Consider the following 15,365-nt stretch of genomic DNA (forward strand, 5'->3'; position numbering starts at 1 on the left):
CCTAATGCTTATCTCGTCTATTTTCATCAAGAAATTAGGAAAAAAACCTAATGCTAAGACAAAAATCACATTTCAGAATTTGGGAACCCTTTTGAAATCAGATATTTAAAGAGAAAGATTATCTTTCCAGCTAATTTTATTAAAAAACTTTAAAAATATGACTGCAAATTATCATACACTAAGAGATTATTACATGCTGATTTAAAAATCTGGGTTGAAAAGTGATGATATAACAATAAAATCCACTAGCTTACAATTCAGCTGTCCTCCCTCCCTGCTATTCAGAATATTGTAGATTAGCGCACATTTCTGCTCCCTAGCATTTTGTAGAAGCAGCTGAGGTTTCAAATAAATACGCTAAGCAGGCCAGACAGAGAAACAGAGAAGAAAACGGGCAATCAATGAAGTAGGCAGTGTGTGGACCCCGGGGAGTTTGTAGACTACGACGAGTCTTCACCATAAGTGAACTTAGTTCTTAATTTATAACATTTATAATAGTTCCTAAACTAAATTTAGTTACTAGATGGGGTCCCAGGGTGGCTCAAATGCTTAAGTGCTCGACTGCTAGCCAGCAGGTTGGTGGCTCACACCCACGCAGAGGCACCTCAGAAGACAGGCCTGGTGATCTGCTTCTGAAAGGTCACAGCCTTGAAAACCCTGTGGAGCAGTTCTACTCTGCACCCGTGGGGTCACCATGAGTCAGAATCAACCTGATGGCAGCTAACAATGACAGTTTCTAGATAAAGAACCATATTTTTCTTTCTAGAGCAGCTAAAAAAGTCAATATCAGATGACCTAATTTCAGAGATTCAGACATGCAGCCCTTTTAAACACATGATCTGTACATTTAAATGTCTGTTGAGATGGATTTCTCTACTAGCTGCAATTCCAAATTGCGTCCCCCTCCTGCCCTCTTAAAGGAGCGTTGGTGTTGCGGTGGTTAAGCGCTCAACTGCTAACCAAAAGATTGGTGGTTCGAACTCATCAGCCGTTCCACAGGAAAAAGCTGGGGCAGTCTGCCTCCAGAAAGATTACAGCCTTGGAAACCCTATGGGGCAGTTCCACTCTGTCCTGTAGGGTCGCTATGAGTCGGAATTGGCTCAAAGGCAGTGGGTTGGTTTTTTGTTTACCTGCTCTCTCTGTATAACTCTGAGTATCCTGCAGAGTGCCAAGCAATCAGCTAAGTAGGCACCAAACTCTATTTTTTGCTGTGTTAGTTTTCCTAGGGTCCAAGTATTGAAACATACGTTGAAAATAGAGTTCCAGGTCATCTGTGGAGTCTCACTGAGCACTGGACCAGGGAAGGGCAAGGCTGGCTGCCCTGGTTGTAACCGACGGAGCCAGACTCTGATGCAATGCCTATAGAAGGGACGCTCTGTCCAGTCATTCCACTTGGTTCTTGCCTTTCCCCTTCTGGATCTTGTAACTCACCCGTGATACATTTGTAGAACTTTGTCAGAATGTTGATTTGTATACAGAGTGAAAGTAGAGGAGGCTCCCACGTCCTCCGAGGCAAAGCAGGTACACATTCCCATAATAAAGGTGTGTCGCAGATACGGGCAGGCTTTCCTGATCACCGAGACCTGTGAAAAGGACCCGGAGGTGGTAGATCCCCTCTCCTGGCCCATTTCTCGGAATGGTTTCTCTTCTACTGGATTCAAGCTGTTTCTGAAATAGCCTGGCTCTTGCTTCTTTGCATGACTGACCTGCTAACACAGCGGTTCACTCTGGATATATTTTCCCCTTTTCTGGAGTTTGCTGTGCTGGGGCTGCTAGCTAACACCAGCGCTACTCATTAACTGCACTTGCTATTTCAAGAGGTGTTGTCCCCCCCGCCCTCCGAGGAATGACAAGGAAATATAGCTAGAGTTACAGCACCTACTAATAAAGTCACCCAGGGAGCGGAAGGAAGGTTTTGAGTACTGTTTCTTATTTTGATCCTGGAAAGAACAATGTATAGCATGCAGTATTTGGTACAGGTATAGAATGTGGCAGAAAGGCAATTATGAAAATAGAAACACTGATAACACAGACTTCTTTTGGAATTTAAATCATTTCATTGGGAATTTATATAGACCCCTTCCTTTTGTCCAGCATATTTTCCTTCTAACTTTGTCATTAAGCTATGAGAGAAGAAGGGACGATGATATCCCATTTGACAGTGAGGGTGAGGCTGACGTGAATTGAATCGGCCTTAATGGAAAGCAGAGCAGCTTTTGAGCTCTTGGGTTTTAGTGAAACTGAAGTTAAAACATGACTGTGAAATGTTTGCTTTTATTTCCTTTTTGAATTTATATTCTAAGGAAAGCAACTTCCAGAAAAAGATTTGGCTCATGCACTTTTTGTATGAGAGTCGGTGTTGGTTGAATGTTGAAGGCATTGTTTAATTCTCCCGCCTACTTTTTCCTCTTCGAGTTCCCTGCTTACCACCATCCCTGAAAGCAACGCGCGTGACCGTGTTAGGGCAGTATGTTTTAAATTTGGCCAGCCTTCAAAATACATTGAAACGGAACCCACCAGAACCAAACACCGTGTATTTGGGCTGTCGGAACACAATTTCCAAAACTGTTGTGTTCTTCCAGCATCCAGCTTTTTTTCTTCTGATTACAAGATTTTTAATGCGCAAAGAGAAAATCACATCTGTGTCATACGAGATGGAGGTCTGGTCGGTTGTTCCTTGCTTTTCTTACTGGAAATTGAGGGAAAAGTGAGGAGACAAGCAAACTCTCATTATTTGAGGTTATAACCTAGGTTTCCCCCTGATTTTGGAATTACTTTATACAGTGACAGTAATAGCCACTCCCAGCCTCCTCGTTTTATTCTCTCTCGCACCGTTGTGCTGTAGGCTAGCAAGGCGAAAACCCGGAGCTGTTAGATGCAGTAAGCTCTGAACATCACCTGCAGCTCTGCCTGCGTTTCTTCCCTGTGCGGAAGGAGACTTCTTCTGTAGGCTGCCCAGTCATCTTTCCATCAGCGTCTATGAAGATATCCGAAATACTCAGGAGTATTTTCTCACATGCCCGCATGAAGGATAGAGATCAGAGAGCTGAAACCAGTATGCTAGAAACCTCGAGACCATTACACAGTTTCTCCCCCTTTCCGCTAGGTTTTTTCAAACCAGTTTTAGCTACTTGGAAATGGCTGTCAGCTTTGCTTCTCTTAAACAGCGCTTTTTCCTCTGGTATGTTTGGAAGGCATGAACAGCTTGACAGAGGGGCTTGAAATGCTGCTGGTCTAAGTTTAGATTCCTGGTCCCCCTGCCTCCTCCCAGCGCAGGAATGCTTCTGTCCTGCCTCTCGGTTTGCAGGGGAGAAAGAGGAGGGGGTGCTTTTTTTCCCCCCCGCAGGCTCCCAAACACCCAGGACGCTGGGGTGGCGGCTCCCTCCCTCGCCCATAGAACCCAGGCGCAGAGCATCACTGCCGCTTTGCCTGAGCATGTACCCTCACCGCGGGGCTCTGGGAGTGCATGTCCGAACAGCTTCTTAGACGGTTGTTATTTCACTTGTTGCCTAATCTTCTCTCTCTTCTGTCTATAGAAATATTATGGGCTGGATACAAAATGGGGTGACATCGAGCAGTGGATGGTAGGCCTTGAATAAGATTTAAGACATTTAAATGGTTCATAATTTAATTCTAATGTACTTTAATTATATAGATTATCTTCCTCTTGCATAGTAATTTAATACCAAGAGTTTTTCTTCCTGAATTTCTGCATCTCGTTTCTGATTGTTTACATCTCTGTATGAAGCCTGGTTAGAAGCAGTCCTGGTCCGGCCTTTTTTGTCCTGTTTGCCTGGGTGGTGCAAATGGTTTGCGCTCAATTACTAACCTAAAGGTTAGCAGTTTGAACCCACCGAGCGGCACCTAGGAACAAAGGCCTGGCAATCTGCTTCCCTAAAGATTACAGCCAAGAAAACCATAGGGAGCAGTTCTACTGTGTAACACACAGGGTCTCCACGAGTCAGAATTGACTCGACGGCATTAGGCTGGGATTTTGGTTTAGTAGCAACTGACTCCTGAAACCCGCTGGCCAGCAGGGTTTGTGGGGTCCCTGCTACCACAGCCTCCCTGATTTTCTCGGGCAGAAGACTCTCCTACAGGGGACACTTAGGCTGAGCTTATGCCCCCCACACGAGAACTCTCCACATACCCAGTCACACCTCTTGCCAAGTTCTAGTTGGAACCCAGAAGTGGCATTGTGCTCCATTTCCTTCATTCATGACTGCCACCACCTCCCAGTCACCTCCTTCTGGCCTTGATATGCCGTCTATTCCTCACCTCATCCACTGTGCCCCCTGAAGCCCCCGTTTGCGGTGAGAAAACACCTTTACCTTCTCAGACTGTTTCCTACAATATTCTCTCTCTCTTTTTAATTGAGAACTGGTTCACTTCTCATGATAAAAGAACCAGTTGCTATCAAGTCACAGGAGAAAGACCTGCTGATCTGCTCCTGTAAAGATTACAGCCTAGGAAACCCTATGGGGCAGCTCTACTCTGTTCAGTGGGGTCGCTGTGAGTCAAAATCCACTCGACAACACCTCACAGCAACACCACTCATGACAGTAATTTAAAGGAAATGTAAAATCACCTCCGGAAGTCTTAGATACCTATGTGTAATATAAAACAGAATAGTTTTTGAAATACAAAGAGCATGTACTTCCTCTATTGGAAAAAAAAAAGATTAAATCCAACCTTTATTGTGTGTAAACCATCATTTTAGGGTTATAAAGCACAGGGGGGTGTATTTTTATCAGATCTTAAGATGCAATTAAAAGGTGCATCATTGTTTTATATACCACTAAGAAAGAAACCCTGGTGGCGCAGTGGTTAAGAGCTCGGCTGCTAACCAAAAGGTTGTCAGTTCGAATCCACCAGCCGCTCCTTGGAAACCCTATGGGGCAGTTCTGCTCTGTCTTATAGGGTCACTATGAGTCAGAATCGACTCGACGGCAGTGGGTTTGGGTTTTTTTTCTAAGAAAGAAAAATGCTGCTGATTATAATTTTGAGAAGATTTGATTATAAGATACACCCCAATGTCAGAGATGTCCAAATGGAGAAAATTGTGTGTATGTTAGAAGGCCCAAAATCTATCAAACAGAAGGGTGATAATCCTTACTGGATCTGTAATAGAAATGGCTTACTTTCTGATTACTGAGAAGAGAGGTTCTGAATGTGAGAAAAATAGTAGGTTTATTTAAATGGACCAGATTATAGAGGCTCAAAAAAATTAAGGCCCAGCCTCCCCTACACTTCCCACACACACTGGTTTGTAAGCCAAAATGAAAAATGCCAATTATTTGTGTGCTTACGTGCCTTCCTTTAGAAGAAAATATTTTTCCCCAGTGGTTGAATTGAAACCTTTAAATAGAAGCAAAGAAAATATTTACTTGACATTCATATCAGAAACGCTGTATTACATGCAACTGGGCTTGTCTAAGACTTTTCTAGGCACCTGCCCTGTCTGTCTCTAACGTTTTCATATTCTTTTCTGTTGCTCCGGTAGGAAGACAGTGAGCGCTATTCTCGTAGATCCAGAAGGAACACATCGGTTAGTACACTCCTCATGCATTACTTCGGCACTTCGACTGGAGTCTGATTTGCACTTTTAACGGCTGAAATGTGTATTTCCTGTCATCTCTAAATGATGCTTTTGAAGGATATTAACTACAGTGAGAACAGTGAGAGCCGGAACTCGACGGGACTGCCTTGTTTTTCCCGGTCTCCCGAGTTTTCCACCTTTGACAGGGTGCAGTCTTAACACTTTTCTATCGCTGTCTGTTAGTGGAAAGCATTTATGTTTTCCTTCTCTGACAGGTTTCCACCTTACACAGGTTTCGGCTTTCGCAGGTTTTACTGGAATATTGATTTTATTACCTAAACAAAGACTCTGACTGCAGCTTTTTAGCATTTTGACCTAACCGTGGTGAGGAGAGTGTATTTGGAAAATTTTTGAGTATTAATGTATTCCTAATGATTTCACTGCTTTTTTGCTGTTGAAGACACATGAATAATTTGCATAATAATACGCACTGGGACTCGGGATTGGGAAGTTACCAGGGAAGTAAATGATACCACTTTGACTAAATGAATTTGCACCCGTGTTACCCAGAAGCAGTCCCGCGTCAACAGTGTGCGCAGCACACAGGTTGCTGAGGCCCTAGGCTTCCGTCCCCTGCTGTGGGAGCCCCGGCCGTGGCGTCTGGGTCCGTGCACGGTCACCTCATGCTTGTTCTCGTCCTCTCTCTCCGTAGGCTTCTGATGAAGACGAGCGCGTATCCGTGGGTAGTCGTGGTAGCCTGAGGGTCAGTACAGCACGTTTGCATTTGCATGGACCCACTTAGGGTAGAGACGCTTTGCCTTGTCACCCCTGCATCCACATTCCTCACCCCTCCTCCCCGGAGAGTCTCGCTGTGGGTATCCACCTGCTGAGATGCTCACCTAACAGCCGGTCAGTGCAGCCCTGTTTCTTTGTTGCTGCCTGGAGAGGTGTTTCATACCCCAGGTGCTTCCGTTGCATCTTTCCCTCTTTTTTTTTAAATTTGTCCACATCACAAAACTACCCAACCTTGGTTAATGTTGTCCTGGCTTTGCTGGTGTGATGAGCAGGAACGTGAGGGTAACTTCGACTCTTACGTCTGCACACTCGCTTGCACACACGCTCCCCAATAAAATGGGACGATGGCAGTGAAAGTAACTTCACGGCTGCACGTGTCACGCGATTGTCGCTCAGTAGTGTTTTTGCACAGCTCCTTGCAAGCGCTTAGCTGCCTGGTGACGTGTGAGGCGCCTTCCCCTTTGTAACCACGATGAAATCAGTCGCTTCGCTGACGGCTTGAATTTTCAAGACACAAATACATATTTTTCTTAAACGTTCCAAAAAAACCTTCATAATCTGCTTGGAAAATGTGTGTGCTTTGAGAATTGAAGCAGAGAAGCTGTGTTTTACTTAGTGCTTTAAATTAGTAAATGAATCCGGGCATGTCAGCGTAGTTGACCACAGAGGTGAAATTACCTCTGACCACAAGTAATACATAGGTCTCAATGCGGCCACGCCATTTTATTTAAGGACTAGATAGACATGAAGATCTGTTGTTGTTTTCAATCACCATGACAATTAAATCATAACATCACACCAGACTTTGTACATATGCATATTTAACAGCACCAAACAAAGCTGAAGGTGATACATTGTTGATCTGTTGTTAACTTACTCTGTAATACTCAGAGCCAGAAGCACATCCATAGTGATTTTGCCAGAAGGTTGTGTTGTTGGTCAAATGTGAAGCTATTCGAGGGCCACCTTGGCATTTGGAACTTTTCTCCTGAGAGAGCATAGACCTAGTGATACAGTGTTAACTTCCCTACGAACCTGAGATGACTCACTCTAGAGTAAATAAGATTGATTGAACTAGAATATTATAAATGTAAAACTCAGCTTTCAGAATCTGTGACAAAGCACAGAAATCATAACTGCTGAGCGGGCCCAGGAGAATAATGTCCTTGGAACCAAGTGAAGAAAACACTATTTCAGGGAGGAGGGGCATGAGTGTTCAAGGAAGAGTAGGACCGAGAACTGACCATTGGTGTTAGTATCATGGAGGACATTGGTGGCCTTGACAAGGGAATTTTTAATGGAAATGGTGAGACCAAAACCTGACCGAAATGGGTTCCCGAGAGACAAAGAGGAGAGAAATTGGAGACAATCCAAATCTCTCTATCAAAATGCATTCTCTTCAGATCTGTTGTTGTTAGGTGCAGTTGAGTTGATTCAGATTCATAATGATCCTATGCACAATAGAACAAAACGCTGCCCAGTCCTGTGCCATCCTCACAGCTGTTGCTATGACTGAGCCCACTGTTGCAGCCACTGTGTCAGCCCATCTCATTGAGGGTTTTCCTGTTTTTCGCTAACCCTGTACTTTACCAAACATGATGTCCTTTTCCAGGGACTGGTTCCTCCTAATAACATGTCCAAAGTACATGAGACAAAGTCTCCCTCTCCTTGCTTCTAAGGAGCATTCTGGCTGTACTTCTTCCAAGACAGATTTGTTTGTTCTTCTGCCAGTCCATGGTATATTCAGTATTCCTCACCAACATCATAATTCAAAGGAATCAATTCTTCTTCGTTCTTCCTTATTCATCGTCCAGGTTTCGTATGCATATGAGGTGATTGAAAATACCATGGCTTGGGTCAGGCGCACCCTAGTCCTAAATGACATCTTTGTTTTTTAACACTTTAAAGCAGTCTTTTGCAGCAGATTTGCCCAGTGCAATACATCGTTTGATTTCTTGACTCCTGAAATTCCATGCGAGATGTTGTGTGTACTTGCATTGTTCTGGGACAAGAATTTGTTGCTTTTGTAAAATTCTCGGAAGGTTTCCTGATCCCAAAGAGTTTAAAACCATCACAGTACTAGTGAGTGCCGTGGCGGTATGCTAGTGTTCATTTCATTTTTAATAACTTTAACCGGAAGTAAGTTAAATTTCTTTCTGGAGACTGTTCTTTACCAAGATGTCAAGCATACTTGTTTTAAGGTATAAAATTTCACACAGGAGGGCCACAGTCGGGATCCTAAGTGTGAGACAGGGGAGGGGTGAATCAGAAGTGGATGGGATTTTCATTCCCAGCCTAAGTAGCTTGCTAAACTTTCAGTGATGTACTTGCTGTAAAGAAATAGGCTCTTTAAATACCGTGGAATCTGAGAACGTGGACCCTGGAGAGGAAAGTTAAGCCTCCTGGTTCCTGTAGATACAGAAGCAAGCCCAGGACGGAAAGAGCCTTGCTCAGGGTCACAGTTCTTAGCGCCAGAGCCATTGTCCCCTCCCCAGGGACCTGGTGGGCATGCAGTCTCCATGAGCTGGAAGGCCCAATTCTGATTTTGGCCAATTGGCCCTGCCCAGCAAGGCAGCCCGACTGGTATGCTGGAAGGACCCTCATCCCGCTCCATCTCTGTGTGGGCCAGTCGTGTTGTTCCTGTGTATTTCGAGATTCTGAAGTCTTTAGTTTGTAAAGTTCTCGTATCAGATCATATCTCTCATTTTCCTAAACTTCATAAAACACAGGCCCCTTTCATTGAGCTGGCAGTGATGGCACACCCTAAAAAAAGGGGGGGCGGTTCTACTTTTCCTCATGTTTGTGTGGACGTCCCTGTCAGAAAAATCTGCAGTTTGGCTATCATAAGTTTTTCATTTTTATTATTGAGAAGTTGGCAGTGAGGCTCTGGTTGCCTTCTCCTCTACTGTAAATAGAATAGGTTTTATAGAGAAGGACATAAAGCTGCTAAGCCCGTTTCAGATTTCCTGAATTATAGCAACATTTGTCTTGGAAGTTCTGCTGAATGTTGCTAGATCCGTGGCAGATAACTCTGTATGTATTCTTTTCGTAAATACACATGAGATCCTAGAAGTCGAGAAGGAAATGGGATTTTGTTCAGCTGTTCCAGAGTGCCTGTCTTTGTTGTGGGTTTCTGCCGTCTTCCTTAGCTCTCTGATTTAACTTGGCAACCCTCCTTCTGTTCTCTCCCTCTCCCCCCACCCCGTTCTGACAGTCGCAGCCTGACTTGGAGTCCGGGGACGCCTTTGCCTGGGTGAGAGCGGTTGGATAAGCTTTGTCGTGTGTGGTTCCTAACTGTGTTGTGTGACAGATAATAACGTGACAACACTGGTATTTTTACTAACCTGATGGGTGTTTTTCTAAAATGCCAAGTCCGTCTTTGTCCAAAAAGACAGATATGCCATCTACCTGTTTACCTCGGGGACTGTGAGGGCGGGAAGGCAGGTGCCCCCAAGGGAGTGCCTGCCCTTTCTCCTGAGGAAGGTTCTGGAATCACAGTGTGGACACACCCAGTCACCATGTGGGCACCCACCCTTTGCCCTGCATTATGCCGACAGCTGTGGATACAGAGATGAACAAGCTAGTGTCTTGCTTCCAAGGAACCAAAATCAGATCGAGAATTTCCAAAGCCTTAGTCTAAATTTCCTTTAAAGAAAAATTAAAGTTGTCTTACTGAATGCCAAATCCATTATTTTCTAATCTCCTATCCATGCAAATGAAATGGAAGGTCTGGCTGTTCCCAGAAAGTGCTCTTTGAAAAAGATCCCAGTTACGGTAACAAAAATGAAGGCTGTAGATTAACTCTGGAATTTCTAGCTTAAATCTTCCTATGAAAGTTGCTGTGCTTACAGTTTCTGAACACGTGTAAACTTAAACACCATTTAAAAGAAGAAAATTTTAATCTTACCAGGAAGTACAGTTCGGTATTAAAGTGATTCAGTACTAAAGTTACCATAAAACCAAAAAAACCAAACCCGTTACCATCAAGTCGATTCCGACTCATAGCGACCCCATAGGACAGAGCAGAACTGCCCCATAGGGTTTCCAAGGAGCGACTGGTGGATTCCAACTACCGACTTTTTTTGTCAACAGCCGAGCTCTTAACCACTGTCACCAGGGCTCCAAAGTTATTATAGCTATATTTAATACATGTCTTCACATGAAGGACTTTACTTAAAAGCATTTTGTGCTTCATTATTCCATTGCATTTAAAAACTATTTAGTAAGTTTGTTTTAAAAATGCATTTTCCACCTTGAAAGTGATAATAGTGGCATGCCTCTGCATAGCATGTTTCGTCCTCTGGGCGTCCAAGTGAAGCTGTTGCCCCCGACTCAACAGATGGGACCCCGAGAATCCAAGAGAGAGGGGTGCCCCGGAGGCAGCAGGCACCCCAGCCCAGCAGGTGAAGACGTCTTAGCGTGGCGAGGATCAGACCTGCCAGTGAGAGCGGGAAGCACAAAACGTGTGATTAGATTCACAAAACGCTCTTCACGAAGTATCCCAGTTACTTCTATCCACATAGCACTTCAGCACTTACACTGATAGGTAAGAGCATTTCCATGACAATCTAGCAACTCTTCTGCTCTTTAAATAATTAGATTTATTAGCAACACATTTCTAGATTATTAGCCTTTTATTGTAAACGCAAAGTAAAGCATGTTTAAGAGCCAGCCTCTGATGGAATGATGATGTATTGCATCAGCGATGGCCAGGAGCACATTTTGGATTTCTTTTTTTTTACTTTCAGTTTTCATACCGTTTTAAAGTTAAATTAAATGCATCAAGTATTGCACTCGAGAGTTTTGACCCTACCTTTCTTCCTTTGTTCCCCACCTGTAATGCCCGTTAAAGCTGATCTGTCTTTTGATTCGTGTGGGAGAATAGACATCTAACACCACTGATCTCAAAAGCTAACGGTTGGCTTTTGTGTGGTCACGTGTGAGGTTCAGGGATGCTTAGACTACTAACTGTGTGATCGTCATTAGTATTCCAACTAATCAGAAGTTAGCACGAGAATAACTGGCTTTGAAAGGGCGTTTATTCTTGTGTGTTTATCCCCTTTCAGAAAATGGTGATTTGTGAATGTCTTGTTTGTTTCGTTCTCTCTTAATGCATTCCTCAATGTTTCTGCACTAAGATTCACCTGGGGAGCTCCCTGTGCTTGTTAAAATGCGTAGGTATTCTGAGCGCCTCAGCAGCTGGCCAGGCGGCCGTGATGCAGGCGGTCTGTAGACTGTCCTCCGGGAAGCACTGCCATGTAGCAATGCGGACACGTTTGCCTGGGTGCCAGGCAAAGCCGCACAGTAAGGAGTGCGGAGCGAGGTGAACATCAGACACCTGCCTTGAGGTGCAGCTCGTGCGCTGTTTCTGGGGTCTTCTGATGTCAGTTAATTTTCAACTCTCCTTACCCTTTTACGCCCCATAAAGACAACACCACAGAAAACATTCAGTATCCAAGAGGAGAAAGTCGGCAGTCTCCTTTAAGAAGGTCAACAAGATTTTGTCAGCGAGATCCTGTAGATCCAGAAATAGTTTCTGGGAATACGTTCCCTGTGACAGAATTCCATGACAACCCATCGGGGGTGGATGTTCCAGGAAGCGTTTCGAGTCGAGTTTCTCCTGCGTTTCCTGGAAGGCTAGCAGAGAAATGGCGACCAGTGAGAGTGTTAGCTCTTCCAGCTCTCTGCCCTTGCTCTGTGGTGCAGGCCGAGAAGGCCAAAAGGGAGAATCCCTCTAAAGCAGTATGTATTTTATAAGCAACAGTGGAAAACCAGAGGGTTTCTGCGTGTAATATATTCTCTTCTTTACTTATCTCCTTTAAAAACCCATTGCTGTCGAGTCATTCCAACTCAGAGCGACCCTAGAGGACAGAGTAGAACTGCCCCATAGGGTTTCCAAGGAGCCGCTGGTGGATTCAAACGGCCGACCTTTTGGTTAGCAGCCGAACTCTTCACCACTGTGCCACCAGGGTTCCTTATCCCTTTTAGTAAAGTAAAAGTCATCTACACTTGATTTATGTTAGCCTACATTATTGTATTAATTTGTTCCAGAAACTAGATTCTAAAGGGATAACAAATGAGTCAGATTAATGTCTGAAGTATACATGCCCTTGACATCTATTTTGGAATCAATAAGCTTGTCAGTTGAGAAGGGAAAAGGAATTAGATGGAATTAAATTCCTGCCATTCTCCAAAGATTTTTACCATTAAACTTATTCCAGAAATGTTTTCATGTGAGTAGCAGAGTTCAGACTTAATGCCGAAGGATTGCTACCTACTCTTCTGTGTCAGTTAGAAGGTTCAGATTTATTTGATTTGGTTTTTGAGTTGTAGTGAAAGTAAATATATAGGTTTATAGTTGAGGTTTTATGAATCTTGGTTTATAATCTGTCCAGAAATTCATTTATGTATTCTACATTAATTTCATGGGTGAAAAATATGTGCCAAACAGTCTGCTGGGTCCTCCGTGCCCCTCACAAACCCTTTGACTAAGGAAACTCATCCAGTACAGGTGGTCTCCTGCTTGCAACAGAGTTCATTCTGACAACTCTGTTGGTTCTGACTTAAGTAGAACACCTTTTTTTTTTTTTTAGTTTTCATTATTATTGCACTTTTTATCAGTTTCTTTATAAACCCAGTCTTAGAACGTGTATGAGTGAACATCTGAAAATGATAACATCAGCAAATTATGCGCTACAACTTTGTATGTAGTACATATTACTAATGATAAGGTGTACAAACAAAAAATACTGATGGTCGTAAAGGCAGTTTGTCATAACTTGAATACGTCATAAGTCAGGGACTGCTTGTACCTCCAATTTTCTGGGCACCTCACATAAATATTATTCAGTTATCCATTCATTCTTCATGAGGACACTGTTCAAGGTGCTTGGGATACTCATTTTAATCTCATTTAATCCTCACAGCGGCCTTTGAAAGTGTATATTACTTACTAGAAAGTATATATATAGAGAGAGAGAGAGAGAGCTGAGAAAGTGGAGGTTCAAGTGGATTCACTGACTTGCTCCAGGTTACATGACCAGGTCAATTTGGACCACACCCATGACCCCAGAGCCAGCTCCGTCCTCTTCACCCATTCTGTCCACTGCTCTTCCTTTCCCGTCTCCAGATGTTGTCATGTCTGATGCCTGACGGCTCTCATCTTGACTCATCAGAACTTTCCAGATAGATTACTTAGAGAGTTTTGGGAAATTCCTTGTTTTGGCCTAGTGGGGACTTGGGCTGGGGTTGAGAATGGAAGGAAGGTAGACATACACGTAACCTTTCTCTTTTTTCTGGAGGACAGATTATTGAATCATTAAATATGTCCTCAGATCTCATTCTGAAAAATAAAGAAAGTAGGAAGACTAGATGAATAATAATAATACAGTAATTACATTTAATTATGGAATAATTAAATTCTATATCTGAGAAAAGACTATAGAAGATATAGCCCATGATAAACTTTTTGCCATGATAAACATTTGCATTTAATTTAGATTGAATAGGAACTATTTATGAATCTTCAGAATACAGCTTCCTTATGGGCTAGGATTATCAAGGACTCACCCTAAACCAAGAGCTAAAAACTCACTGACTGAGGCCAGATCAGGACCCCCCGCCCGCCCTGTACTTGGCACCCAGCCTTCTCGCGAGCTGGAATTCCAGCAGCACTCACATAAGCTGGAAGCAGGAAAGCACCTGCAGGCAGACTCAGCCTTCGCTCCCCGGGAGAGTCAGCCCAAGCGACCTGCAGTTACAGTAACATCAACCGTACGGATCTCGCTGGCATCACTGTGCTGCTTTCTCCTGCGCTGTAGTGGAGCAGATGAGAAGCACAGAGGTAGTCTGGGGCCCGCTAGGATTTGTGCCAGGTCCCTGGGTGGCGCAAACGGTTTGTGCGAGACTGCTAACCTAGGTTGGCAGTTTGAACCCACCCAGCAGTACCACGGAAGAAAAGACCTGGAGATCTGCTTCTGTAAATATTACAGCCAAGAAATCCCTACGGGGCCGTTCTGCTGTGTAGCCTCTGGGGTCTCCATGAGTCGGAATCAATTCCATGGCAACTAACAAAAACAGCAGGATTTATACCATGCTGGGCTTCCGTTGATCGCTCCACTGAGAACGTTCTGTGTCTCCTCTGCTTATTCTCCCCTGCTGGTTTGTGCCTGTGTCTTCCTGTCTGTGCTGATGGCCATTTCTCTTCTTTTCTTCATTGAAACAGACAAATGGTTATGATGGAGAATTATATGGATCCCAGTCCCTGAATAGAAGATCTGGCAGGGTCAGTATAGTCCATTTTCCTGGCACAAAATTCAATCAGGTTGCTGCAACGCTTTTTTAACATATTGGTAAATTTAGCTTCTTTGCTTTATTTTCTGTTACACTGGGTCTCTTTTAACACATGATAGAGTTAAAGCTAAACTTTCTCAACTAGTAAAGCATTCCAAAGGTTCGGGTAAGAGATCAATGTTGATAAGAATCTTTACGTTTAAAAAGAAAAGGTCAAGATATGAAGAGTAGCTCTTTTGTTATTTTGTTGCCCTAAGCGTATGTAAAAGGAGCCTTGGTGGCGCAGTGGTTAAGGGATCAGCTGCTAACTGAAAGGTCAGCAGTTCAAACCCACCAACCGCTCCGTGGGAGAACGGTGGGGCGGTCTGCTTCTGTGAAGACTGCGGCCTTGGCAACTCTGTGGGGCAGTTCTGCTCTGTCACATGGAGTCACTCTGGGTCGGAATCGACTTGACAGCAACAGGTTTGGTTTGTTTTTTTTTAAGTGTACGTATATATGTGTGTATATTAAGCATATTCAGCTTCCAAATATGCTTAAATCTGACATTTTCACAGTTGTCCGCATCTCTCATTTGTAATTTTAAAGTTTGCCCTAAAGACGCGTACTAGAGGCTGTGTTTGCCTGCCGAGGTAAAGAAAACGAAGGGAAGAAAAGGGAATACTCTTCCATGGACTGCTCACGGTTGAGGGGTGGGCTCCAGATGAGGGGCTCGCGGTTGAGGGGTGGGCGCCAGATGAGG

General features: G+C 43.8%; 1 protein-coding gene across 9 annotated transcripts in view; it reads left to right on the forward strand.

The window, feature by feature from the left end:
- Positions 1–15,365, forward strand: part of LRRFIP1 (LRR binding FLII interacting protein 1) — an 85,328-nt gene that overhangs the window by 26,155 nt on the left and 43,808 nt on the right. For 3 of the 9 annotated variants that reach the window (XM_023740863.1, XM_023740865.1, XM_023740866.1), the window contains exon 3: positions 6,252–6,302. The exons of 3 other annotated variants lie outside the window; for them this stretch is intronic. In XM_023740863.1, the coding sequence (XP_023596631.1) occupies positions 6,252–6,302 (51 nt within the window). Of the gene's footprint in view, positions 1–3,246; positions 3,585–5,503; positions 5,549–6,251; positions 6,303–15,365 lie in introns of those variants that run through there. 3 more of the 9 variants (XM_023740867.1, XM_023740868.1, XM_023740870.1) reach the window with 3 other exon arrangements.

The sequence above is a fragment of the Trichechus manatus genome, unplaced genomic scaffold (assembly GCF_000243295.1).
Source record: "Trichechus manatus latirostris isolate Lorelei unplaced genomic scaffold, TriManLat1.0 scaffold00165, whole genome shotgun sequence".
Classification (NCBI taxonomy): domain Eukaryota; kingdom Metazoa; phylum Chordata; class Mammalia; order Sirenia; family Trichechidae; genus Trichechus; species Trichechus manatus.